The sequence below is a fragment of the Mchenga conophoros genome, linkage group LG11 (genome assembly GCF_057382185.1).
Source record: "Mchenga conophoros isolate Kocher_MC1m ecotype Shallow Benthic linkage group LG11, M_conophoros_male_GT1.1, whole genome shotgun sequence".
Classification (NCBI taxonomy): domain Eukaryota; kingdom Metazoa; phylum Chordata; class Actinopteri; order Cichliformes; family Cichlidae; genus Mchenga; species Mchenga conophoros.
The window spans coordinates 36,635,892-36,661,052 of record NC_140536.1 but is presented as its reverse complement, the minus strand read 5'-3'; the positions used below and the strand labels follow the sequence as shown (position 1 = coordinate 36,661,052).

The 25,161-nt window shown below is 41.8% G+C and overlaps 2 protein-coding genes and 1 long non-coding RNA gene across 8 annotated transcripts in view; all 3 read right to left on the bottom strand.

The window, feature by feature from the left end:
* LOC146564935 (uncharacterized) overlaps positions 1–11,288 on the bottom strand; it is a 38,903-nt gene extending 27,615 nt beyond the window's left edge. For 2 of the 3 annotated variants that reach the window (XM_085292755.1, XM_085292757.1), the window contains exons 1-2: positions 10,740–11,014; positions 8,018–8,270 (exon numbers count right to left, since the gene is read on the bottom strand). In XM_085292755.1, coding sequence (XP_085148881.1) covers positions 8,018–8,261 — 244 coding nt within the window. In that variant the 5' untranslated portion in view covers positions 8,262–8,270; positions 10,740–11,014. The other variant, XM_085292756.1, reaches the window with a different exon arrangement.
* Positions 11,289–11,543: 255 nt separating this feature from the next.
* LOC146564934 (uncharacterized) lies at positions 11,544–12,171 on the bottom strand. The gene is made up of 2 exons (XR_014894472.1): positions 12,095–12,171; positions 11,544–11,587 (listed from the first exon to the last, which is right to left on the bottom strand). It is a non-coding gene; the product is annotated as an uncharacterized LOC146564934 (long non-coding RNA).
* Positions 12,172–16,621: 4,450 nt separating this feature from the next.
* On the bottom strand, positions 16,622–24,843 carry LOC146564933 (apoptosis-associated speck-like protein containing a CARD). 4 transcript variants are annotated; one of them, XM_085292738.1, is made up of 4 exons: positions 24,491–24,843; positions 19,536–19,580; positions 18,650–18,682; positions 16,622–17,244 (listed from the first exon to the last, which is right to left on the bottom strand). In XM_085292738.1, the coding sequence occupies exons 1-4, from the start codon at positions 24,738–24,740 to the stop codon at positions 16,985–16,987; spliced, it is 588 nt and encodes a 195-aa protein (XP_085148864.1). In that variant the 5' UTR covers positions 24,741–24,843; the 3' UTR covers positions 16,622–16,984. The 4 variants fall into 4 exon arrangements, with proteins under 4 accessions (XP_085148864.1, XP_085148863.1, XP_085148861.1 ...); XM_085292737.1 differs by lacking the exon at positions 24,491–24,843 and adding an exon at positions 20,507–20,560; XM_085292735.1 differs by lacking the exons at positions 16,622–17,244; positions 18,650–18,682; positions 19,536–19,580 and adding exons at positions 21,268–22,177; positions 23,054–23,095.
* Positions 24,844–25,161: the final 318 nt, after the last annotated feature.

Genomic DNA, 25,161 nt, shown 5'->3' with positions numbered 1-25,161 from the left:
AGGACAGTGTCTTTTAAAGATTCAGGAACAACCAACTGATGCAACACTGACTTTTGGGACGGGTTGAAAGCTTTACGACAGAGTAAGCCATTGTGAAAGGTAAGTCTAGAGTACTCATGCCATAGCACTTTTTCCTGAGGTGGGCATTTTTTCATACGCCAGTAGGGTGGTTTCTGACCCTTAGCTTTCCAGCCAATGACTTCTGACAGTACAGGATCTTTTTGTTGTTCACTTTTGAGATCATCTTCAGGCAGCTCAAGCACAAATGTGGATGAAACAGATAGCGCTGCACACTGCAGTCGTGGATCAGGAAGGTCATTGCATGGAATGTGTTTTTGGTCAGTACTGCAGGGACTATGGTTGGGCGGGCCTGCAGGACCCACGCACCTCTCTTCAGGTTTCAAGGTAGCAGAAGCAGTGCAGACTGTGTCCTGCTCTACGGTTTCACCAGTGACAGGGCGACGTGACAGTGCGTCCGCATTGAGGTGGCGGTGGCCATCTTTATGAATCACAGTCCACTCAAAAGGATCAAGTTCAAGAGCCCAGCGAGCACGCCGACCAGTTCTATCACTGTCAATGGGTATTTTCCGAAGACCCAGGAGGGGCTTGTGATCCGTGACAATAACAAATTGCTGCTTGTAGAGGTAGTGCCGAAAATGTCTAACTGCCCAAACAATGGCCCAGAGTTCTCGATTTTGAATGTATATATTAGGGGTGCAACGATACACAAAATTCACGGTTCGGTTCGGTTCGATACTTTGGTGTCACGGTTCGATATTTTTTTGATACAAAAAAATGTTCATGCATTTTTAATTTGTCATTTATTAAAATTATAAATATATATTTTAACTCAAAAGTACAGTTTTTAAATTTAACCCTAACCCTTGTGCGTGTTTTTTATTTTGACAGCGAATGCGCACCTGCGGACCACTTATGTGCAGCCCTGGTTATTTAGCTCATCATATCGCAGCCACAGAAATTCTTTTGTCCATGAAACCATAAAGCTGCACTTTCTTTTTGCCTTATAGTCTGATTTGTCATAACTTCTCCGTTTTGTGGTAAGCTTTTCTTTGGCTGTCACTTCTTCACCCTGACCTGTCTTATTTGGCTCAGCAGAACTGAAATGCTTTTACACACACACTCACATAAGCTCAGCGATTCTCTGCGCGATCAACCTCTCACATGTTTAAGCTGCGGGAGATTTCACTTGTCATGTTTGCATAGTAAGCTAACGATTAATAAGACGATGTCAGAGGAATTGGTGCACAAATTATCATCACTCACAGATCAGTGCTGTCGCTCTCTATACACAGTTCGCACGATTGCAAAGTGAAAGCAAAAAAACAAGCGCAAATTCAAACGCGATTTCAATGTGTCACATATTGACAGTGGCTCACCGATGCCAATGACATAATTACCCAGCTACATTTCTGAAAGAATGCAAAAGCATTGACATATATTTTTCCTACAATAGCCCGACGGGCAGGGAAGAGAAAGATTTTGGTAGCCCGACTGAAAAAAATCGCTAGCTCCAGGACGTCGGGCTAGCGATATTGCGAGCCCTGTATCTGATTGAGGAATCACTCATCTTTGGAAAAGAGAGTTTATTACAGAGAAATGGCTCTTTCCAAAATAAAAGCTATACTATCCGCTTCTTCTGAGCTATATTCTCAGCAGCATAAGGAGAATCATGTGCTAACAGCTGTCTAAATGACTCGGATAAAGTTAGTAGCATGCTTGCTTTTTTTTTGTCTGCTTCCACTTGTCTTTGCACTAGGATGATGTCGGCGTAAATGTGCAGTCATATTCGTTGTGTTCCCACTAGTGCTTTCAGGTTAATCTCGTTGAAATGACCTTAACGCCACAACACGGCAAATCTCCGTTAACGAGCTACCGCTGATCGCTCCGTGCATGGGGCTAGACGGCCAACACGTTAACGAGCTAACTGCGCTAACACACTAGTTCACACCAATGTAATTGAGCATTGCATGGCACATCCAACATACTGTTTTACTTTAGTCCATGACTCGCTTACCTTCAGGGTCATACGTCACATGAAAACCAAAATAATTCCAAACGCCAGATCTGAATGAGGTTCAACTTGCCTGTTGCAAGTAGAGCTTAACTTCTGTCTCGCTAGCTTGCCCTGCGCTCTTCCTTCTGACGATGCTGTCTGTGTTGAGCGCTCAGTGAATCTGTGTTCGACTACTCCGCCTAGGCTGCACTGTCGAGCGCAGATCCACTGAGCGCTCAACACAGACAGCATCGTCAGAAGGAAAATTGATAATTGTTGTATTGTTCGATACATATGCGTACCGAACCGAAAGCACTGTATCGAACGGTTCAATATCGATACGAATATCGTTGCACCCCTAAAATATATATATATATATATATATATATATATATATATATATATATATATATATATATATACACACACACACACACATGCATACATACATACATACAGTGGGGCAAAAAAGTATTTAGTCAGCCACCGATTGTGCAAGTTCCCCCACTTAAAATGATGACAGAGGTCAGTAATTTACACCAGAGGTACACTTCAACTGTGAGAGACAGAATGTGAAAAAAAAATCCATGAATTCACATGGTAGGATTTGTAAAGAATTTATTCGTAAATCAGGGTGGAAAATAAGTATTTGGTCACCTCAAACAAGGAAAATCTCTGGCTCTCACAGACCTGTAACGTCTTCTGTAAGAAGCTTTTCTGTCCCCCACTCGTTACCTGTATGAATGGCACCTGTTTGAACTCATCATCTGTATAAAAGACACCTGTCCACAGCCTCAAACAGTCAGACTCCAAACTCCGCCATGGCCAAGACCAAAGAGCTTTCGAAGGACACCAGGAAAAGTATTGTAGACCTGCACCAGACTGGGAAGAGTGAATCTACAATAGGCAAGCAGCTTGGTGTGAAAAAATCAACTGTGGGAGCAATCATCAGAAAATGGAAGACATACAAGACCACTGATAATCTCCCTCCATCTGGGGCTCCACGCAAGATCTCATCCCGTGGGGTCAAAATGATCATGAGAACGGTGAGCAAAGATTCCAGAACCACACGGGGGGACCTGGTGAATGACCTGCAGAGAGCTGGGACCAAAGTAACAAAGGTCACCATCAGTAACACACTACAACGGCAGGGAATCAAATCCCGCAGTGCCAGACGTGTTCCGCTGCTGAAGCCAGTGCATGTCCAGGCCCGTCTGAAGTTTGCCAGAGAGCACATGGATGATACAGCAGAGGATTGGGAGAATGTCATGTGGTCAGATGAAACCAAAGTAGAACTTTTTGGTATAAACTCAACTCGTCGTGTTTGGAGGAAGAAGAATACTGAGTTGCATCCCAAGAACACCATACCTACTGTGAAGCATGGGGGTGGAAACATCATGCTATGGGGCTGTTTTTCTGCCAAGGGGACAGGACGACTGATCCGTGTTAAGGACAGAATGAATGGGGCCATGTATCGTGAGATTTTGAGCCAAAACCTCCTTCCATCAGTGAGAACTTTGAAGATGAAACGAGGCTGGGTCTTCCAACATGACAATGATCCAAAACACACCGCCCGGGCAACAAAGGAGTGGCTCTGTAAGAAGCATTTGAAAGTCCTGGAGTGGCCTAGCCAGTCTCCAGACCTCAACCCCATAGAAAATCTGTGGCGGGAGTTGAAAGTCCGTGTTGCTCGGCGACAGCCCCAAAACATCACTGCTCTCGAGAAGATCTGCATGGAGGAATGGGCCAAAATACCAGCTACTGTGTGTGCAAACCTGGTAAAGACCTATAGTAAACGTTTGACCTCTGTTATTGCCAACAAAGGTTAAGTTACAAAGTATTGAGTTGTATTTTTGTCATTGACCAAATACTTATTTTCCACCCTGATTTACGAATAAATTCTTTACAAATCCTACCATGTGGATTCATGGATTTTTTTTTCACATTCTGTCTCTCACAGTTGAAGTGTACCTCTGGTGCAAATTACTGACCTCTGTCATCATTTTAGGTGGGGGAACTTGCACAATCGGTGGCTGACTAAATACTTTTTTGCCCCACTGTATATAACACAGTCTGACCTCCCTGGTCTAAAAACACAGGAGAAAAGAAGGCTTCCCAAAGTAATCGGCAGCTCACCCCTACTTGCTCCGCACTTCCCACACATGCCGGTTCCCAGGACTTCACTCTTCTGGACAGAGATCTCCGATGTTATTCCCGGGATCTGCTGGAGCCACTCGCCTAGCTTGGGTGTCACCGCACCTAGTGCTCCGATTACCACGGGGACCACTGTTACCTTCACCCTCCACATCCTCTCGAGCTCTTCTCTGAGCCCTTGGTATTTCTCCAGCTTCTCGTGTTCCTTCTTCCTGATATTACTGTCATTCGGAACCGCTACATCGATCACTACGGCCGTCTTCTTCTGTTTGTCTACCACCACTATGTCCGGTTGGTTAGCCACCACCATTTTGTCCGTCTGTATCTGGAAGTCTCACAGGATCTTAGCTCGGTCATTCTCCACCACCCTTGGGGGCATCTCCCATTTTGACCTCGGGACTTCCAGGTTATACTCGGCACAGATGTTCCTGTACACTATACCGGCCACTTGGTTATGGCGTTCCATGTATGCCTTGCCTGCTAGCATCTTGCACCCTGCTGTTATGTGCTGGATTGTCTCTGGGGCATCTTTACACAGCCTGCACCTGGGGTCTTGTCTGGTGTGATCTTGTGCTCAGAGCTTGTTCTTGTGCTGCCATGATTAGTGCCTCTGTGCTGTCTTTCAGTCCAGCTTTGTCCAGCCACTGGTAGGATTTCTGGATATCAGCCACCTCCTCTATCTGCCGGTGGTACATACCGTGCAGGGGCCTGTCCTTCCATGATGGTTCCTCGTCTCCCTCCTCTTTCTTGGGTTTCTGCTGCCTGAGGTATTCACTGAGCACTCGGTCAGTTGGGGCCATCTTCCCAATGTATTCTTGGATGTTCGTTGTCTCATCCTGGACTGTGGTGCTGACACTCACCAGTCCCCGGCCCCCTTCCTTCCACTTAGCGTACAGCCTCAGGGGGCTGGACTTGGGGTGAAACCCTCCATGCATGGTAAGGAGCTTTCTTGTCTTTATGTCAGTGGCTTCTATCTCCTCCTTTGGCCAGCCTATTACCCCAGCAGGGTACCTGATCACGGGCAGGGTGTAGGTGTTGATGGCCAGGATCTTGTTCTTACCATTCAGCTGACTCCTCAGGACTTGCCTGACCCTCTGCAGGTACTTGGTGGTTGCAGCCTTTCTAGCGGCCTCTTCATGGTTCCCATTTGCCTGCGGGATCCCCAGGTACTTGTAACTGTCCTCTATGTCTGCAATGTTGCCTTCTGGTAGTTCAGTTCCCTCAGTTCTGACTACCTTCCCTCTCTTTGTTACCATCTGACTACACTTCTCCAGCCCGAACGACATTCCAATGTCATTGCTGTATAGCCTGGTAGTGTGGATCAGTGAATCGATGTCTCGTTCACTCTTGGCATACAGCTTGATGTCATCCATGTACAGGAGGTGGCTGACAACTGCTCCGTTCCGTAGTCGGTATCCGTAGCCAGTCTTGTTAATGATCTCACTGAGGGGGTTCAGGCCTATGCAGAACAGCAGTGGGGACAGAGCATCTCCTCGTTAGATCCCACACTTGATGGTGACTTGTGCTATGGGCTTGGAGTTGGCCTCTAGTGTTGTACGCCACATCCCCATTGAGTTCCTAATGAAGGCTCTTAGGGTCCCATTGATCTTGTACAATTCTAGGCATTCCAGTATCCAGCTGTGGGGCATTGAGTCATAATAATTGTAATCAATCCAGGCAGTGCACAGGTTGGTCAGTCTGGCTGACTGTTCTGTCTACCAGTAGCTGGTGTTTTGCGCCTCTGGTATTCTTGCCAAGTCCTTTCTGTGTCCCGCTCATGTATTGACCCATGTGCCTGTTCATCTTAGCCGATATGATGCCTGACAGGAGCTTCCATGTAGTACTGAGGCAGGTTATTGGTCGGTAGTTGGAGGGGACCGGTCCCTTCTTGGGGTCCTTGGGGATCAGGAACGTCCGACCTTCGGTTAGCCATTCCGGGTGTCCCTCGTTAACTAGCAGCTGGTTCATTTGTGCTGCCAGACGCTCGTGGAGTGCAGTCAGCTTCTTCAGCCAGTAGGCGTGAACCATGTCGGGCCCTGGTGCTGTCCAACTCTTCATACTGGAGACCCTTTCTTGGATATCTGCCACTGTGATGGTTACTGGACCCTGTTCAGGGAGGTCGCTATGGTCTGCCCTCAGATCCACTAGCCACTGAGCATTGCCGTTATAGGTTGCGTCCTTCTCCCATATGCTCTTCCAGTATTGCTCTGTCTCCAGCCTTGGTGGTGCTGTTCTCTTATTATTCCCCAGTCAGACACTACTGACTGGGGAACGAGAAGGCAAACACGAGGACAGAAGTAAACTACACAGAGCATGGGGGTACAGGGACCCAAACCTAAGCAGTAGAACTCTCAATCCAAGGAGAACAGAAGAGCTAGAAGTACAAAGTAAAACCCAAAACACAATCATCCTAAGAAAACAAAAGTACAAAACTCAAAACACTGGCTCACCGACCCAGGACCGTGACAGTGGGAGGTGCTGTCCATGATGAACGTTAGGTTAGACAACATCCTCTCCTCAAAACATCCTCGATGGACTTCAGCGGACAGTCCTGGACAGTCCTGGCCCTTTGGACCAGAGATTAGAGAGATTTGACCTGCAAGGCTACTCAGGTTTCTTCATATCAGGGAAAGTAGGGCAGACACTTGCATGTCAAGGCAGTGAGGCTGGACCAGTCCCCTCACCTACATCGGCTCCAGAACCCTGCATTATCTACTGGATAAGACTCAGAGGATCAGCCAGACATGTCTAGATCTGTCCAGCAGCCTCCTCCTGGTAGGACATTCCCAGATAGACTTAAAGGAAACTCATTTCTGTTTGTATCCATAATCTCATTCTTTCAGTCCTCAGAGCTTGTGACCATATGCATGGGCAGGAACATAGCTCCACCTACAAATCTAAAACATCAGGGCCCGCTCTCTCCTCACCAGGGCAGATCAGCAGAGCATCCACATCACTGCAAACACAGCACTAATCTATCTGTCAATCTCCTGCTCCACTCTCCCCTCCCCTGTGAACTCCCTTAGATACTTAAACACCTCCAAATGGGGGAACTCGTCCGTGACCTGGAGTGAGCACTCCACCCTTTACCAGCTGAGAACCATGGCCTAAAACTTGGAGGTGCTACTTTCACCCACTTGTTGCACATTCAGATTCAAACTGCCCCAGTGAGAGCTGGAGGTCGTGACTCCATGAAGCGCTTTGTCTCTCCAAAGCGTGCTGCACATGCGTGTCTGTTACATGCCTCCTTTTTATGGGTTGCGTGACCAGAGAACTCCAGCTCTCTCAGGTACAGTAGATGCAGCTACGTCTCCAACATTCTGATGACTTCTAGTCTGGAAAGTTCCCCATCCAGACGATGAAGGCAGTGATGGCATCTGAGTCTTTCTTCTTTATAAACACTGACAGATACTAGATACTGTGTGTTGCTTTAATTTAGGACCAGCTGCAACTGAATAAATTCACAATACAGTTAATAAGTCCCATTTATTAAAACTGTAAAGGTGGAATTGTTTGACTGGAGTCCTCTGACACCTAAAAACATTTGTATTTTTAAAGAAGCACCAATCAAAGCAGAAATAGAAAATTGTGTGAAACAGCAACAAACTGACAAATTCATTAAAAATTTAAATGACAGAAAAAAACACATCTGTGAGGTATGACAAAAATCTACCACAGACTTCAGTCAGTATGATGAGGGTTAATAGTGACATAATTATAACCTGTAGAGCTGCTTGAAGACTTTCCAACCATGTTGAATGATGTTGGATGTTTTTGTTCTGATCTGATCAAAATACTGTAACTGAGCTTGTGTCTTTGTTGTCTTATTTGCGTTTCATGAGGTGATACCTGATAATCTCTGCACCAGATCAGTCCTGTTCATCTTCATTAAAGCCTTTCTGGTCTCCTCCACACTCTTTCCTCTGTACATCTCCTCCATCAGCTCCACTACATCCTGTGTGTTTGCTGTTTTCAGTCGGCCCCTTGGCTCGGATGATAGATCTTTCTCCAGTTCAGTGAGTGACTTGAACTCAGCAAAGTCCTCTGGACTCAACTGGTTCAGTGTTTCAATGAGCAGCTTCTTAGTCGTCATAGTTACCACCTGGAAAATGAAGAAATCATATTATACATGAAGGACAGCATGTCTGCTGTTTGTTCATTTGATGGATGGAAACGGACTGCTTTGTATTTCACTAATGACAACATTACTGACATGGACGTTTGTTACTTTTCTATCACCCAAATGAAAACTGTGATTGGACGTGAACGTCAAACATCAGCTTGAACCTTGAGTAAAATTGTGTAATAAAAACATGCAACCCACAGCAGCGTGTGTGTGAGTTTGAGTTCAGCTTGTTGGAAAGGCCCTCCACAACAGTCTCGTTTTCTTTTCTTTTTTTTTTTGTGTGTCCCGTTTGGATCTTTAGCCATCAGAATTGTTGTCTGAAGGCCAAGAAAGATGCCAAGTGGATTTGTTTTACCAAGTGGATCATCGTGGCCTTGCCATATTGGTCCATTTGATTGACCTTTATTATAATTATGTATTTATTTTATTTTCGGTTGCTACAAACGGGACAGACATGACTGGGGGATAGGACAGGGAGAAAGAATGGAAGAAAGAGAGGGAGAGAAAGAAAACCAAAGGGGAGAAGAGACGGTGAGAAGGGGGGAAGAAAGAAAGAAAAACAAACAAAATGCCTGGATCACCTGTATGGAGAAAAAAAAACAGAAGAGAAAGAAAACAAAAAAAAAAGAGCAACATAATAAAAACAGCACCATCACAATAAACTAGAAACCACCAACCCCCAACACACAGGGCATCAGCCACCGGCAGGGAGTGTGGTGAGGGGAGATAGGCGTCCGTACTTTGGAGGGCCTGAGATGTACCCAGAGAGGTTGGGTCTTATAGACGCAGATGAACAGGTGCACGCGGACACAAACCTGCATTCCCACCCCATATGCACAACCAAATACTCGGCACTCACCCAACGTGTAGACAGACACAAATAGACACTGCACAGACAGTCGCACTCCCCAAACATACTCTATATCCCAGGTCCAGGTACCCCCCGCCCTCAGAGGGGCAAGCCGCACCTAGACCCAGGAGATGTAACCCTTCTCTCTGGGGTGGAGGCAGTCTCGTTTTCAAATGTGCCTCCTTGCGACAATGAATTGCCCACCCCTGGTTTATACAAACTCTTTCAAATTAAAAGCCCTCTAGATTCTCACAGGTGAGAAACACTTTAATTCTCAACAAGGCTTTTATTTATGATAGAAGTAACTTTTAAGTTTAAACTGCAGATGTCTATTATTAAAAGATACCTCCGTTATAAAGCTTTCAAATGTATTAAAATGTTCATATATTTTTGTATCACATGCCATTACATCCTGTCACACACACACACACACACACACACACACACACACACACACACACGCTAATAAGTAAGCTTGAAAAACAGGAAATGCTATGCAACTGTCTCTTGGTATAAATAAATCTGACTGCAAAGCCTCGGGTGTGAGTATCACTCGATCACTCACCCGTGCACGTAGCTCTATAAAACTCCTTTTGACTGTCTTGTATTCCTTCATCGTATTTAAAAATGTCACACACCACTGACAATTTACTTACATGAAGAAGCCTTTTAAAAACAAGCGTGTCCATGCTGACAGGTGTACACACGGGGACTCACACACACAAACTACACCCTTTTTGGCTCCTACCTCAAAGCACACTGTGCGCTGTCGATCTTACTGCTGCACAATAATGTTTAACATTTAGTATTTACTGTTATATTCACATAGATCATCATGATGTTGTTTATTGTATTGCTCTCGTCTTCTTCTGCTTGTTTTCTTTTTTCTTTCTCAACAGGTGATCCAGGTAAAAATAAATAAAAACTCTTTCTCTCCCTCTCTTTCTTTCATTCTTTCTCCCTGTCCTATCCCCCAGTCATGTCTGTCCCGTCTGTAACAACCAAAAATAAAATAAATACATAATTATAATGAAGGTCAATCAAATGGACAAATATGGCAAGGCCATGATGATCCAATTGGTAAAGTAAAGCATCTTTCTTGGCCTTCAGGCAACAATTCTGATGGCTAAAGATCCAAACGGGACGCAAAAAAAAAAAGTCTTTCCTGGAGAAATTTGAGGTTGCAGATGTCACCCATCACTATACTGTACCCCAAAGTGTCCCGAAAACTCAAAAGCTCCGCAGTTTAACATGGCCCGGGTGTGTAGTTGACACTGACCAAATATGAAGGTTATCAAACCCCAAATAGGTGGCGCTACGGAGCCATTTTCCAATGCTCATATGTAAAACCATTAAAATACGAAATTTTTCACCAGACCTGATGCGTGTGCAAAACTTCCTGAGTTTTTGAGTATGTTTAGGCCCTCAAACAGGCCCTTGTTTTGCCTGAATAATAATAATAATAATAATAATAATAATAATAATAATAATAATAAGAAACAGAGCAGATAGAGGGCCTTCGCACTCCCCTAACAAGGAAGCAGAACTACGAACGTGAACTTCCAGGAGGAAGCAGAACTTAATGCCGCGCTTACCTTCAATACTTCATGTAAAATGTGAACACCTGGAATCACTGCTGATGGAAAATCATTCTTCAGTGTTTGTGAAGCAGCTTAGTGTGAGGCACTGTTCTCCCGCTGCTTTCTCTCACTTTCTGTAAACGCTGAGGCGGAAAAACCTCCGCTTTTCTGCGTCTCTCTCCTCCCAGCTGTCAGCCCGCCTGAATAACGGAGGCGCCTTGATGCGACTGTTGTTCTAATTTTGCGCCATAGAAATAAACCGAGTTGAAATAGATGTTACCGCCTTTCCATCAACGTTACCTTTGGCTCAGGTATGAGTAGAAAGAGTGACGTCGTGTCTCTTTAATCAGTCTCTGCATCTCCAAAGCAACAACGGATACACCGAGTTTAATAAATACTGAATCCGTTAATAATAATAAAAAGTTCCATAATCCAAAGTAAGCATCACATTCACATGCTAACTAGAGCTACTTATGTCTGACTGAACACTCTTAAGCTGTAATTTACCACAGACGGTATAAATCTTTAATACTGTGTGTTTCTGTTATTCACTAAACTGTCAACGTTTCCTGGAGGTTCGACAGGGGGCGAAACCAACCCACTGAATTAACAATGGTACAGGGACGAACGCTGGTTTGAGGGCGGAGTCCTTCACTCTGTCGTCAGTGGAAACATTATTGCTGCAGACTCCACATTAACACTGTGAGAAGCATCCAGTTTCAGAGATGCTTCGTCTGTTTCATCGTGTATAATGTTCAAGATGAGGATGATTTACAGCCTGAATCTACTGAATGAAAGCTGAGTTAAAGTCACACTCACTCTCTTCAACAGTGCAGCTCCATGTTCATCCACAGAGTGTTTCTCTGAGGAGGAAAGACATTTACAATCAACTCTGAGGATTCAAACATCATCACACATCCAAGTAGAATCAGCCTTCAGACGACACAGATGATTTAAAAGAGAAAATCATGTGAAACTATAAAATGACATAAGAACCCAACAAAGAAACCCTCCATCCTGTCCAACCAAAGTAACTGGGGGTTCCCAGCTGTGATAATGAGAGAGGGTACACCTGTCCACCTCAGGTTTTAAACAGACAGACAACCTTTCACACCCACATTTAATTTAGAACCAGCAATAAAGCCAACAAGCATGTGTTTGGACTGGAAACCAGAGCACTCTGAGGAAAAGCATGCAGGCACAGGGAGAACATGCAAACTCCACACAGAAAGGTTCCAGCCAACCAGGAGGCTCAAACACACAACCTTCATGCTGTGAGGACACAGTGCTAACCACTGCACCACCATGACACCACCAACACAAAAACCTGTTGATGACACAGAGTTTACACTCATGCATGTTGGTCTTACCTCTGGATGCTGAGCTGCTCTCTGGTAACTTCTGCACCAGATCAGTTCTGTTCATGTGCATGAAAACTTCTCTGGTCACCTCCACAGACTGATGACCAAGTTTATCCACCATCAGATTCACTACATCTGCTCTGGTTGATGATGGACTCTGTGATTTGTATGACAGACTCATCCAAATAAAAATTGACTTCAGGAATCTCTTGAACTCCTCGAGCTCAAATCATTCGAAGCTTCCAAAAGCAGTTGTTTCACAGCTGCCACCATTGCCACCTGGAAAAGTCATTCAATTTGCAGGACATTTATTTATTTATCCATTTTATCCAAATAAGCTTTTTTAGAAAGTTCAGTATGATTTCTCATAATCACAAAAAAGCAGAAATCATGAGAAAAATGACTCAACATGAGAACTGATGATACTTTAGTCCTCTGACTTTCAGCCTGCTGTCTTGTACTGAATCAGAGATGTGACATGACTCACTTTGTGGATCAGTGCAGAGCGTCGTTCATCCACAGAGTGTTTCTCTGAGGAGAAAAGTGCTCAAAGTCACTCCCAAGAGACTTACTTACCAACTGACAGTTGTATAATCTTCAACATTACATTTAAAGCTCAACTATGATAGACACGGTTTGTGTTATTCAGTCTCTCAGACTGAAGGAGTCACTTTTTGTCATTTTTTTGTTCCTTGAACACTCATAAATTCTGATTTGGACAACAATCTGTCTTTTCTCTACAATATTTTTATGAAAGACAAAAACTTTACTTATGAGACATCTTATCCACCAGAGTTCATTTAACTTATTTCATCTTTGTTGTCTTACTTTTGGGTTCTGGGCTGCAGTCTGACGGCCTCTGAGCCAGATCAGTCCCCTTCATCTCGTTTAAACCCTCCATGGTCTCCTCCACTGACCGCTCACCGTAAGTCAGGACCATGAAAAACACCGTGTCCTGCAGGTCTGTCCTCATGTAGATGATTCTTTGGATGTCTGACTAATGTTTGTAATGAATTTTACGCAGGACTTCCTTGAAAACCTCAAGTTCCCAGTAACTCAGACCAGCCAGGGTTTCCAAAATCTGCTCAATAACAGACGCCAACGTTTCTACCTGAGAAAAAAAAGGTAAATGCGACTTTTCTCCAGGTTTTTTTTCATCTCATCAACGTCTCATAAATGTTTAGATTACACCAGACACAGTTACAAGCAAATGATGTAAGTGATAATTACACACCTGATTAACATTTATTCCAACCTGATGAATTTAATCTTTCTGTTTATCTTTTCTACATGTAGGAGTTTTTTAAACTGAACATGTTCAGTGAACGCTGCATCATTTAAATACAGTCATAGGTGATATTACTCACTTTCTGGCTCAGCGCAGCCCAGCATTCATCCACAAAGTTTCTCTGGGAGAAATATTACAATATCATGGTTACCATGAGAAAAGAAAGTGTAGCAGCTCCACAGCAGACTCGTCCACAGTTTAATGCTTTTCAGCACAATCTTTATTCATACTTACACTCGGTTGCTGTTACAAACACACACGGCTGCAGCTTTTCAGCCGCCACAACAACAACTCTCAGGATCAGGTACAGATTTTAAAGCTGATGCTGGCAAAGTTAGAAAGGTGCCGGCTGTGAACAACACCTCATCTATCTATTACTTCATTTGCTCTCTTTAGGCTCCACAATGATTGTCTGTCTAGTGTCTGTCGTCCACCTTAAATCCATTCATAACTTATTTAACGTCAGGGTTAATGATCAGAAAACAATTAAGTGTGTAAGGAAAGAATTTAGTCGTTTGTAATCTTAATATTAATGTCTGTGTTTTATTTAACAATATCTATTATTAAACACTTCAGTGAAAAAAATCCTCCTGCCTTCTTTCAGGAAGACAAAAAAGCTTCCATTGTTCAGTTTTTGTGACTTGGTTCAAAGATTTTGAATCAACTCTTGATAATTTTTTTTATTAGGGATAATTATTCTCTTACCTTTGAGTCCTGAGCTGCTCTCTGACAGCCTCTGCACCAGATCAGTTCTCTGCATGTCCCTGAAAACATCAATGGTTACCTCCACAGACTGTTGGCCACATGTTTGCACCATCGCGTTCACTATATGTTTTCTGTTTGTACTCGGCGGAAATTGTGGAAGGCCCCTCTGAAAACATGTGAACTGCAGGAACCACATGAACTCCTTGAGACCCTGATCACTCAAATCCTCCCGTGTTTCTAGAAGCAGATCTTTAACAGCTGCCATTGTTGCAACCTGGAAAATTCAAACATTCATAAAGAAAAATTAAATATTAATGTTTCTGTTGCTGTTTTAAATATTAAAACTAATTAAAGACATTTAAATCATGTTTTCTCTAAAAACTTAAAGATAAAAAAGCCAACATTTATAAAGAAAATATATCATTTCAACACTAAGACTTTTTTTGGCATTTCTATGATAATGTATGATTTTTCTGATGATCACCTAAACCACAGATACATTTAGTAACGAGGGCCTGAGCATTCACAGTGTGAAGACCTTGCTGTGTATTCACTATTATTATTATTGTCTGTGAAGGTTCCCAGTCATCCAGGTCATCGTAGTCTAAGGAGCTTGGAAAGAAAAGTGTCTGGACTTCTTTAAGTTGCTTGAAGACGTGTCACCTCTCATCCAAGAAGCTTCTTCAGTTCTAGGATCAAATGGTGGAGAGTCCCAGATTTAAACCCAGTGGGAGTTTCCCCCCAAAGACGGACGAAGGACCCCCTGATGATCCTCTACCTAATCACATGAGCCAAGGTTATTGGTGAGGACAATTCAATAATCGCTGATTATTGGTGGGGACATGTCCCTTCCGTCCATGCCAAATCTACGCCCTTGCTCCTTAGACTATCTGGGATAATAAATTTCATATTGCATGCATATATGTCTACCAATTAAATCTGGCCTGAGGTCTGCCATGTTTTAAATTCAGTTATTTCTCTCAGAAATTTGAGATCAAAATTACGACTGTGTTACCTTTATACTGTCACTAGTTAGTGCAAATAGCTCAATGGGACATAGAAACCTTTAAATTAAATTCCATCACCTGATATATATTCTCAAATAATATCAAAGCTTTGAAAGCTGTTTACGGTCAGAATTTTTTGAAAACTGTAATTGTAAATAAATTCAAACAATTGAGCTTCTCTCTCTGTGTTAAACATAAATATAAACAGCGGCTTGGACAAGGCATAGAAGCCAAACAGGTTCTCCAAAACCTGTGTTTGAAGTCTGGGTCTGCTGCTCTAAAAAATTAATATACATAAAGCAAAATGTGTCAAATTAACCAACATGTTAGCTGTAGGGACTGCTGCTGCAGCACCGTCAACAGCAGTACCAGCATAGTAACAAGACCTCACACTCACAGTAGGCGGCTGTTGATAGCACCATCCATGGAGAAGTGCAACTGATAAGAAACCAACAACAACTTCACTAGCCTAATTTTAAAAAATGGTTTCAATATCAGTGATCAAAACAAAATTAAATATATACATACTATATATATGTGCATAATATTATATCTTATTTCATTTGTTTGTTTCACTCAGAAAAGCAAAGAACATGTAATCAGTTATGGGGCAACGCATTTCAAAGATGCACAGGTCTCAGTAAAAGAGATATGTGAACAAATGAAGACTGAAGCCGTCGTACTCGACCAGAACAGGGTGCAAACCAGAAAAGAGGCTGATATTGATGGAAATGCGCTGCCTACAGAGATGGAGAGCCTTCCCGAATTCCCCAAAGCAATGATAACTTCATTGTATCCACAGAACGGAGTTCCAAGCTCGAGTGAATAAATAACTACTTGATATCTTCAGTGGCACAGGAGACGAGTGGACATCATATTTCTTGCAATGATGCAATAAATGACTTTGCCTCTAGAAAAACTAGAAAACAGGTTCAAAGAAGAGGGAGGAGAAAAGTAGAGTTATGTTTGATTCCTAAACCGTGTTTGATATCTTGTTTTGGGAAGCTCAGGTAGATATTATTGGCTCATCATTCAAACCCTTTTTACTGCAGACAGGCACAGTGCAATACTCATTACACTAGAATTTAAAATCTGACATTTTACTTGATGCCAGAGGAGAGTCCTGAGGGTCGTTTTACATTTAAAAAATGCAAATTTAAAAATATGTACAGTTTGAATATAGATACAGTCACCTATATAACAAATTCAAATCAGCTGCAACAAAAGGCTAATACACACATTAATGAATCAGTAATTAAGGCCAGTGACATCATGTAAATGATCCTGATTTCATTTTAGGTACTTTAGGTGAAGTCTGATGCTCAAAGCTTTGCAGATTAATTACAAAGTAAGTTGATTGAGGAGGATCGTGACTTTAAAGTGTTTAAATATTTGTTTAGCCAGTTGGAAAAAAGTAGACAACATTGTTTAAACTCGGATGCAGACATCGTACACTGCGTTTATGTCACTATATTTATTTATTCATTTCAAAGGTCAATTTATAAAATTTAATTATTCACTAAAACGAATTCTTCGAGTTTAATTCTGGTTTATTTTTAAGGACAATAAATGTTTGCATTATGTTTTACTTTATAGAAGATAATGAAATCTGAAAATAAATTTATGACAGTTTGAGTCATGGATAAAAACATGGCTGATGACATCGTCAGTTCATCTTTAAATGATACAATTTACATTTTTAATATAAAAAATTTTAAATATCCAAAGTGTTTCATGTAAAATGGATCAATTAAAGGAGAGTCACTGAGGAGCAAAGGCACCACATAGCAGAACAATTTTCCACAAAGAAAAGACATCTCCACCTTTTTAATGTAAACATGTTATGTTCAGGTAGATCGTGTACGTTTGGTCTAAAAATGTGTTTTTTTCCCAACACATTTACTTCTTTGAAAGGTCTTCAACGAGAAATTTCTCATTTGCCAAAAGGCTTTCATAGAAGATGTCTTTGCAGGCTGCACTGGCTTTCAGGGGACCACTGTAGAGCTCCCTCATCCTGTCCTGAGAGGTAGGCAGAGCTCTAATTTTGTCATATTGTTCTTGGTCGATAACTTCTTTGTCTTGGAGCTCATCCAAAATGGGTGCGATGTTGCTCACTCTCTGGATCAGCTGGACTCTGTGTTTGTCCACAAAATGCTTTCCTGGAGAAAAAAGGAAAGAAATGACAATAAAAGTTTACGGTTGTTTATCATGTGAAAATTTTATTCACTTTATTCTCAGCTTTCATAACAAAATGCTTTAAAAAAATCACACTTATTTCATAATTAAAATTAATTAAATGTTAAAAATAGAACATAAATGATGTCTTTCACTTTTTTCATCCAGACATTGAAACATTATTGTGTTTCCTGAATTTCCAAGAGTTAAGTTAATGTTGCAGTTTCCTCTTTTATTACAGAGAATCTAATGAGCTGGTTTCGCTCGCTGCTGGATGCTTCATTCACATCTTTTAGCCGACTTTCAGAGGGTACTTCACGTGATCTTGGTTGTCAGCCATGGGGGGTCCAGGTTTTTTAGACAGACAGACCCATCATGATGAGCCCCCACAGATTTTTGTCTCAGCCCAGACCTGTCCTGGGTTTTTAGCAGCAGCACTCCTGACTTTGGGAATGGTTGCTTTAGTTGTTGTTTTTGGGTTGTGCAGAACAGACTGTGGTGCTCATGGTCAAGGTTACATCAAGGGCAGCAAACACCAAATTAAATTTAAGGTAATGATACTGAATTCCACCTTAACAGCAGCTTCATTCTTCGTACTAAAGAACACTGAGGCAATCGTTGATTCAGTGCCATATAAATAAAATTGAACTGATTGAATTGGAAATCAGCCATCACAGCTCATGGAACATCTGCTTATAAGCCTGCTGAGTTCAGTTGGCTAAATCCACAAATAGTAGCAGCGTCGGTCAGCTGATCATAACCTTTACACAGAAGCCACCTGTGCTCACAAGAGAAATTATTATGATTTATTTTTGAGTGATTTCTGTCCTCATGCTGCAGCACCACAGCCGAACTTAGGGTTTAGTGATGTGTCATTCACAAACGAGCCGACACAAAGAGCTCATTCTTTGTAGCAAATGACAAAAGCCGACTCTTCAGCCTCAACCACTCAGCCCTGCTGAGAATCCATGCAACCAGCAGCTTTGGTGGGCACACCGTGTGACCAATGGCATGCAGGGACAGATAAGGATCAGACAGTTATGTGAATAAAGGAAGATGGCGAACAGTGTTACGGACCAGGTACTCAGAGCACCACAGAAAAGTGATGAAACAAGCAAAAATGGAAAAGGAGCAGCATCTGGCTGCATTTCATTGATTTTGGAGACCAAACAGCTGAGAGCAGACTCTTTAAAATCAGGAGCTGGCTAAAATGATACTTCTTTTTAGACTGCAGGAACACCACAAAGCACGTCACCAAAATCTCAAAGACTTCTTTTCATTTCTGTGCCTCACAGTGCACACATCTTTTTTTCATTACTCTTGACCTCAGGCTAAGTTATAGTTTGAGTCAGGATCAGTTACAGGGAGAGGACTTCATGCTGCACCTACCGTCTGCCATTGTACATCCACCAGATGCTCCAGCTGGAACAAGCAGAGGGGAAAAACTATTGATTAATACTGTTAGAGCCAATCTATAGAGAAATATTTTTGATACTGTTTCAGTTATTATGTTACATGTTTAATTTTGTATGATATGTTGTTAGAGAATAAATGCTGCGCGTTTAATTTGTGTCGGGTAAGAAAAACATTACAGCGCATGTGTGGTAGCAGGTTAGAGTGAGCCAGGATGGCAATGGAAATGTGCGCTGTAGCAGCAAATAGTTTTTTGACCGTGACATCTTTTGTTTGTATGTACGAATCAGAAATAAATCTGCACAGCTCACATTAAAAAGTGGAAGAATTATTTTTTCGAAGCTTGGGACAGAAATTCGCCACTACAAATACTGATGATGATGTTTTACACTGATAGAATATAAACAACTTCCTTCTGTCCACAGGATGAAGGGCTGCTCAGATTTAAAACTGTGCACCTTATTTGTTTCCAGTTGGTTGGAAACAATAAACGATGGGCTGATGCACCAGAAAACATTAAAACCAACTAAATCATGGCTCTTCTTTAGGTTATTAATATTTGGCTCCACTGGACATACATAGATAAGCTCATTTCAGGATTAGGTTATCTTATCTTATCTTTATTTTATTCGATCTATTGCTAATAAAACATTGCTAATAAAAACAGCACGCTGCCCTAGTAACCAATGTGCTGATTACAACTGTCTACTGTTTTACGGCTTTTTTCTGTTGTTTTTGTATTTTGGGACAATAAAGACGAGTTTCCACTCTTGAAGTTCTATAGTCAAAGCACACGGCTCAATAATTTAGACTAAAATTTAAGCTCATACTACGTCATTTTGATAAACAATACGGAACTCACCGTCACTGGAACCACGTTTTGAGGACTGTCCACCTGTAGCGTTCTCTGCGGAAATGAGGAAGACACAGAGTTTGATGTGTGATGAATGTGTGATGGTGCTAAGAGCAGTAATATTAAAATACCATACATGGGTGTAATGTTACAGGCATTAAAGAACTATTGGAGGTTAAACGCAGTGACCCTCACAGCCGTCACGTATAATGGCTTCAGCTCCACATTTATACAGAAGAATGAAGCAGCTCCATCAGCACATTATATATGATTGTTATTACACAAGAAGTCAAGACTTTCATTTGTAATGTGAAACTGGAGCTGTGGAGCTGAACCTCTTAGCCGCGGAGACCTACGCTTTTTAATTTCATTTTTATTATTTAGCTTTCTCCCTCTCATAAACCTGCACCTTATTCCACAACATTTTTCTTCATCCGAGGTCTTTAATCCTGTCAAACCGCACGACATCTGCAGTCAGAGGCAGTGAAAATGATCAATCAGCGGAAGCAACATCTGGAACACTGTGGAATCACACTGGGGACAAATATAAGCTGAAACACCGTCGTGGAAATATGTTGTAGGCAACTCGCACAAATTCGCCAAACTGCGTTTTAAAACTGCGATTTGGGAACAAAATGTTCTCGGACGGTGTAAGGATCAGTGACTCTGTTAGCTGTTATAAACGGGGACTGGGGGGTAAAATCGAGAGGCTCTGAAGAAGAAAGTGAAACTGAAAGAAGAGCAAAGACGAGCGGGAAGTTTTTTGTTTATTTTGTTTTTTAAACATTTTTGCTTCCGTTTTAAACTTTATTTGTTGTACAGATGTGCGGATACGTCAGCGGTCCTTCCAGTAGTTGCTCATTATTAGGTTTCGCTCCGTACGATACAATAATCTAACACTCAGTCTTCAAACCCTGACACCGAGCTACCGCAGCGGTTTGTGTCGGGTTTAAAATATGAATCTAATCGCAGATTCTTACCTCTGCGCTGCTGTCGATTCGTTTCAGGATCTCCAGAACCACCGAAGCGCCTCCTCCGCGGTAAAGTCTGTGACCTGCAGCCGGCTTTTCCCTACTTCCTCTTTTTTAACATTACGCGCGCCTTTTTCACGTTTTCTCTGCAGTCCAGAAGCAGATGATTTCAGACCATATGTTGTGCCAGAGTGATTCATTCAGTGTTTCGTTTTTTAGGTACTTTGGGTGAAGTTTGATGCTCAAATCTTCACAGATTAAGTTGATTAAGGAGTTGAAAGTGTTTGTTTAGCCACTTTGAAAAAAGTCCTGTAACTTCCTAAGACCCGAGCGCTTGATTGGGACGTGATGAATGTGAAAACAAAGAATTATCTTTTTACCTAATTTTGCTCTACAATGGCCTGATATTCACATATGAGCACATTCGTTTTAGATTTCGATAGAACAGTGGCAGTATAACGTCCCCGTAAGTGGATATCAGGCCCTTGTAGAGCAAAATTTAGTAGTGTGGTCGAGACAACCCAAAATGGGATGTCCGCGTATGTGGACAACAAATGCAAAACATCATTTAAAATCTTGTGCAGAAATTGTTCCCAGTGTTTTACCATCATATTTTTTGAATGAATATTCTGATTTTCTGCCTCCCCCGTCCCTCCATAATGTACACTGCATTATTATTTGAATAAATCATTTGATAAAAATGAAGATTTTATTTCAAAGATTAAATTATAAAACGTTTTAATTAATCATCAAAATGAACAAGAAAAACATGAGTTTAATTTTGGTTTATTTTTTTTAAAGGACAGTAAATCTTTGTCACTATGTTTCAAGTTACAATAAGATGATGACATTGAAAAACAGATTAATGAGGCTTTGGATGATTTATGGATAAAACTCATTCAGCTTCACAGCCCCGAGGATTCATAGTAATGAGAAAGGTACCCCTCTGCGTCCTTATGAACGCTCAGGATTCTTAATTGAAGCACTCCCCTTTTTATTCTCTTCGCGGCCCTAACCCTAGCATTAACCATCACCTTACATTTATCAATTTCAACCCGCTCTCACGCCTGGGAACGAGCAACATAGCGACGATTTGTCACATATATGTTACGTTTTGGGATGAAACGTGTTTGGATAAAAACATAGCTGATGACATCGCTGATTCATTTTTAACATATATAACATTTACATTTTTTAATATAAAACTTTCAAATATCCATAGTTTTTCCTGTAAAATGGATCAATTAAAGGAGCCACCGAGGAGCAAATGCAACACATAGAACAGTTTTTACAAAAATGTAAGTGTAAAATAAAACCCCCACAAAGAAAAGGCATCTAAACCTTTGTAATGTAATCATGTTATGTTCTGGTAGATATTGGTAGATCTATATTTGGTCTAAAAACTGTTTTTTCAACACATTTAATCCTTTTCACTGAGCTCTTTAACGAGAAATTTCTCATTTTTCAAAAGGATGTCATAGAAGATCTTTTTGCAGGCTGCAGCTTGCAGGGGACCAATGTAGAGCTCCCTCATCTTGTCCTGAGTGGTAGACAGAGCTCTAATTCTGGTATAAGTTTCTTGGTCGATAACTTCATTGTCTAGGAGCTCATCCAAAATGGGTGCGATGTTGCTCACTCTGTTGGTCAGCTGGACTCTGTGTTTGTCCACAAAGTGCTTGTCTGGAGAAAGAAAAGGAAAGAAATAAAAAAAAAAAGTTAAGGGTTGTTTATCATCTGAAGTTTTTATTCACTTTATTCTCAGCTTTCATAACAAAATGCTTTAAAAAATTCATTTATTTCATAATTAAAATTCATTAAATGTTAAAAACACATTCGTTCCTTTTGGTCGACTATTTAAAAAGAACATAAATGACATCTTTCCTTTTTTCATCCAGACATTTAAAGATTATTGTATCTAGTTAATGTTGCAGTCTTCTCTTTTATTATCAGGAAATGAGGAGCTGCATGAGAGTGCATCTGCTTGGCAGTTTCAAGGCCTCGGGCACAAAGGTGAGAAGTAACGAAGTACAAATACAAATGTATTTTACCCGAGTCTTATTTTTTCTGACTACTTTTTACTTTTACTCCCTGCCTTTATAAACAAATATCTGTACTTTCTACTTCTCACATTTTCTAAACCGGCTCGTTGCTTTAACGCATTTTAGTCGAGTTATTATTTCGTCACTGCGAGCCTCCAAACATCCAAACGATTTAAACCTGAAGAGAAACACATGGTAGGCGGTCCTGTTCGATTATCATTCACCAGAGGATGGTGATCTCATGGTAATCTATGGGGCCTTATAAGGCTCACTGGCCTTAGATTTGATGGTGGGCTGAAGGTTTCAAACTTTGATCCTCGTGCTTCTCTTTCAGCTAATCTAATTAATGCTATTTAAACATATGTTAGGGTGTAGGAACACAACAAAGCACATGTCAACAAAATATGAAACACTTAATTTCTGTGAATCCAGCGGACATGTTTTTGTTTTTTACGCTTGACCATGTCCGAAGTTTTAGTTTGACTCAGGATCAGTTACAGGCGAGGTCTTCACCTACCGCCTGCGGTTCCACCAGCTGCTCCAGCTGACGCACTCGAGGCTGGAACAAGCAGAGATCTAGTGTAAGAGCATTTTATTCTTTTGTTTGTGTTGTTGCACATTTTAACACTCAGTTAAATAAAAACTGATGCACGAGGAAAATAACTGGTTAGATACTCAAGGAAATAAAAACGGGACTATAATGTTCTGGGGAGACGACAAATCATTCAGAATTAATTAATGGTGTGTAGAGGCGGGAGGAGCGATCCAGTAAGTCGCCCCCCTTTTACGCACAATTTGATCTGCCACCAATAATCAGAATGGGAGGGGCAGACAAAGCGTCCACGCTCCATGTTTCCCGTGAAAACAGGACAAAATGTCGACGCTTGGAAGAGAAGAGAAGACACATGGACACATTTCGCATTTGACGTCAAGGAAAGTACGAGCACAGAAAACCTTTACAGACTTTAATCAACCGAATTAGCTTTAGAATTAGTCTGCGATAATCTTCCGATATTTAGTCAACTAAAGCTAAAAGAATTTAGACAAAAATTATGATTAAAACTAAATCAAACGTAGCACTGGTCTATACTGTGAAATGTCGGTAAAGAAGAAAGGAAAACAGCAAATCAGCCTCGTCCCGTCGAGCAGGTTTCGAGGAATTTCCACCTGTAGCTTCCTCTGCAAAAATGAAGACACAGTGTTAGAGTCCGTGACGGTGTTTCAGTGGATCACACAGAGACGAACAGTAATATTAAAATATCATACATGGGTGTAATGTTACAGGCTTTGAAGAACAAGTGATCCTCACGTACTATGGCTTCAGTTCCACATTTATACAGAGGAATGACGTATCCCTCAGCTCCATCAGAGCTATCAGGACATTTTATAAGATTATTATTACTCAAGAAGTCGAAGTCCAGACTTATCGTGGGACTGGGAAATCGCATCTGTGCGCATGCGCCAAGCGCATGGCGCCAGTGCCTGATCAACGTCAAAGAGGTCTGCCATTTCCATGCTCTGGCAGCCGATAAATGCGGAACTTATACCAGCATTATCTCCCCATTCTGGCTAGCGTTAACGACATCAACACAGTCTCACGATGAAAATAGGTCGCAGTCCTTCTGTACGGGTGTAGGTTCTGCACAACGTTTCCTCGTACACATTTCTAATTGTTACACGCGAACGGCGCATAAAGTAGCTGCTCTAATTAGGCTCGGTCGCGCCCGCTGACTTCACTTTTAATCTGCAGATCGGGAGTAAAACGGGCTCGGACACGTATGGAAGAGTGACTCTGTTCGCTGTTATTAAATAAACGCTGAAAAACAATCGAGAGGCTCTGGTCAGATAAGAAAAATGAAAGTGAAAATGCAGCATCCGAACACTCAGCCATCATTAAACCCTGACCTCCGTCTGTGCAGGTTTTAGGCTGCAGAATCACAGTCGTTGATCTTACCGAGTTCTTTCGCCTCTTCGCTGCAGCCGATCTGTTTCAGGATCTCGAGAGTCACCCTCAGAGCCCCCTCCTCAGTAAAAATAGACACCAGCGCGTCTGTGACCTGCAGACGGCTTTTGTCCTCCACCCTGTTGCGTTTTACGCGCGGCGGTTCTCTGCGGTCCAGAAGCTGGTGGCAGAACTTCTCATAGTTCCCCTTTCCCAAGTCCTCCAGAGTGTCTGCCACAGCGGATTTGATAGTTTTGGCCATTATTCACCGAGATCCAAAACTGCACCTCTGATTGTAACCGCTGTTGCTTTCCGGTGTGGTGCCAGAGTAGCTATGTAAAGCTGCTTTAAGCAATTTGGAACTGTAAGAGAGAAAAAAACGGTGCATTCAAATGCCTTCGGAAACAGAAGTACTCTTTATAATAGCTCAGTCTGTTTCACAGCTTTTACAGATTATTTCACAGTGTAGTGATTTCACAGGCCTAACAATTCTGTGATGTATCTCAGGGCAGATATTTCAATTATTTGTATTTATTTTGTTATTGTCACATTGCTTCGGAGCAACACTAGCAGTGTAAGTGCAAAACTAACATAATTATGATTAATAATATATCAGTAACATCATTTAACCCTTTACATGGGCAACAACCACAGTCATGAGCCTGGGAACGGACACTTTTATC

Bases quoted from the DNA above. Each gene is read 5' to 3' on its own strand.
- LOC146564933 (XM_085292738.1), bottom strand. From the start codon at position 24,740: ATGGCCAAAACTATCAAATCCGCTGTGGCAGACACTCTGGAGGACTTG. The intron at 19,581-24,490 runs GTAAGATCAACG...TCATTTCCGCAG, and splicing joins CGAAGAGGCGAAAGAACTCG to AGAACGCTACAGGTGGACAG. The intron at 18,683-19,535 runs GTGAGTTCCGTA...TGCTTGTTCCAG, and splicing joins AAAACGTGGTTCCAGTGACG to CTGGAGCATCTGGTGGATGT.